General features: G+C 40.6%; 1 protein-coding gene across 1 annotated transcript in view; it reads left to right on the top strand.

The window, feature by feature from the left end:
* Positions 1 to 2,500, top strand: part of LOC113824334 (arylsulfatase B) — a 12,679-nt gene that overhangs the window by 5,014 nt on the left and 5,165 nt on the right. Inside the window, exon 4 of the mRNA XM_070144949.1 lies at positions 1,235 to 1,389. Coding sequence (XP_070001050.1) covers positions 1,235 to 1,389 — 155 coding nt within the window. The remainder of the gene's footprint in view (positions 1 to 1,234; positions 1,390 to 2,500) is intronic.

The following is a 2,500-nucleotide window of genomic DNA, read 5'->3' as shown; positions in this document are numbered from 1 at the left end:
TACTTTATTACTCACTCCTTCTTATCATCTTTTACATTCTTATACTTTATTACTCACTCACTCCTCTTATCATCCTTTCTCCTTACACAGATATTCCTTACTTACTATTCTTATCATTTTTTACATTCTTATACTTTATCACTCACTCCTCTTATCATCTTTTCTCTTTAAACAGATATTCCTTACTTACTATTCTTATCATTTTTTACATTCTTATATCGTATTACTCACTCACTCCTCTTATCATCTTTTCTCTTTACGCAGATATTCCTTACTTACTATTCTTATCATTTTTTATATTTTATACTATATTACTCACTCCTTCTTATCATCTTTTACATTCTTATACTTTATTACTCACTCCTTCTTATCATCTTTTACATTCTTATACTTTATTACTCACTCCTTCTTATCATCTTTTACATTCTTATACTTTATTACTCACTCCTTCTTATCATCTTTTACATTCTTATACTTTATTACTCACTCCTTCTTATCATCTTTTACATTCTTATACTTTATTACTCACTCCTTCTTATCATCTTTTACATTCTTATACTTTATTACTCACTCCTTCTTATCATCTTTTACATTCTTATACTTTATTACTCACTCCTTCTTATCATCTTTTACATTCTTATACTTTATTACTCACTTACTACTCTTATCATCTTTTCTCCTTACACAGATATTCCTTACTTACTATTCTTATCATTTTTTTTATATTCTTATACTTTATCACTCACTCCTCTTATCATCTTATCTCCTCACACAGATGGCACTTGGGTTTCTGCTCTTGGGACTACACTCCATATCATTTTTTTTATTCTTATACTTTATCACTCACTCCTCTTATCATCTTTTCTCCTTTCACAGATATTCCTTACTTACTATTCTTATTTTCTATATTTTTATACCTTATCACTCACTCCTCTTATCATCTTATCTCCTCACACAGATGGCACTTGGGTTTCTGCTCTTGGGACTACACTCCATATCATTTTTTTTATTCTTAAACTTTATCACTCACTCCTCTTATCATCTTTTCTCTTTACGCAGATATTCCTTACTGACTATTCCTATCATTTTTTTTATTCTTATGCTTTATTACTCACTCCTCTTATCATCTTATCTCTTCACACAGATAGCACTTGGGTTTCTGCTCTTATCATTGTTTTTATTCTTATACTTTATTACTCACTCACTCCTCTTATCATCTTATCTCCTCACACAGATGGCACTTGGGTTTCTGCTCTTGGGACTACACCCCAACGAAGCGAGGGTTCGACACCTTCTACGGCTACTACAACGGAGCTGAGGACTACTTCACTCACCGGCGGGGCTACGTAGCAGACAGTGAATGGCCGGGGAAGCCTCTGCCAAGGGGAAGTAAGTTGTGGATATTATTGTGGATAGGAGAGATGAGAGGAAGAGGAGGATGGGATGGGAGACGAAAAGGGGAAAGGGAGGGGAGGGGATAAGGGATGGGAAGGGATAAGAGATGGGAGAGGAGGGGAAAGTGGTATGGGAGGGGAAGGGAAAGGAGGATGGGAGGGGAAAGGGGTATGGGAGAGGAGAGGAAAAGGGGGAGGGGAGGGGAAAGGAGGATGGGAAGGGAGGGGAAAGGAGGATGGGAGGGGAGGGGATAAGGGATGGGGGGATGGGAGAGGAGAGGAAAGGAGGATGGGAGGGGAAAGGGGGATGGGAGAAGAAAGGAGGATGGGAGGGGAAAGGGGGATGGGAGAGGAGAAGAAAGGGGTATGGGAGGGGAAAGGGGGATGGGAGGGGATAAGGGATGGGAAGGGAGAAGAAAGGGGTATGGGAGGGGAAAGGGGTATGGGAGAGGAGAGGAAAAGGGTGATGGGAGAGGAGAGGAAAAGGGGGAGGGGGGAGGAAAGGGGTATGGGATGGGAGGGTAGGGGAAAAGGGGGAGGGGTAAGGAAAGGGGGATGGGGAGGAAAGGGAGATGGGTAGGGATAAGGGATGGGAGAAGAAAGGGGGATGGGAGAGGAGAGGAAAAGGGGATGAGGGAGGGGAAAGGGGGTGGGAGGGAGGTGGATAGAATGGGGAGAATGGATTGGAAACAGGGTAGAAATTGACTGGAAAGGGATGGAATTAGGATTGGAAATGGATAAAATGGCAATAGGTTGGAGGAGGATAAAAGGAAGGTGGATAATATGGGGATTGGATTGTAAATGGATAGAAACAGGGTGGACGGAGGTGGATAAATGATAATGAGAATGGAAATAGATAGAAATAGATTGGAGACGAATATGAGGAAGGTGGATAGAATGGGGAATAGATTGGAAATAGATTGGAGAGCGAGAGACAGAATGGGGTTTGAAATAGACTGGGAATGGAGTAGAAATAAATAGAATGGAAATAGATTGGAAAAAAATGGGAGGGAGATAAAATGGGCATGGATTGGGAATAGAATGGAGAGGGAAATAGAAATGAATTGGGAATGGATTAGAAATATATTGGAGAGGGATGGAGGGAA

This window comes from Penaeus vannamei, chromosome 33 (genome assembly GCF_042767895.1).
Source record: "Penaeus vannamei isolate JL-2024 chromosome 33, ASM4276789v1, whole genome shotgun sequence".
In the NCBI taxonomy this organism is placed as follows: Eukaryota; Metazoa; Arthropoda; class Malacostraca; order Decapoda; family Penaeidae; genus Penaeus; species Penaeus vannamei.
This window is presented reverse-complemented; position numbering and strand designations above follow the sequence as displayed.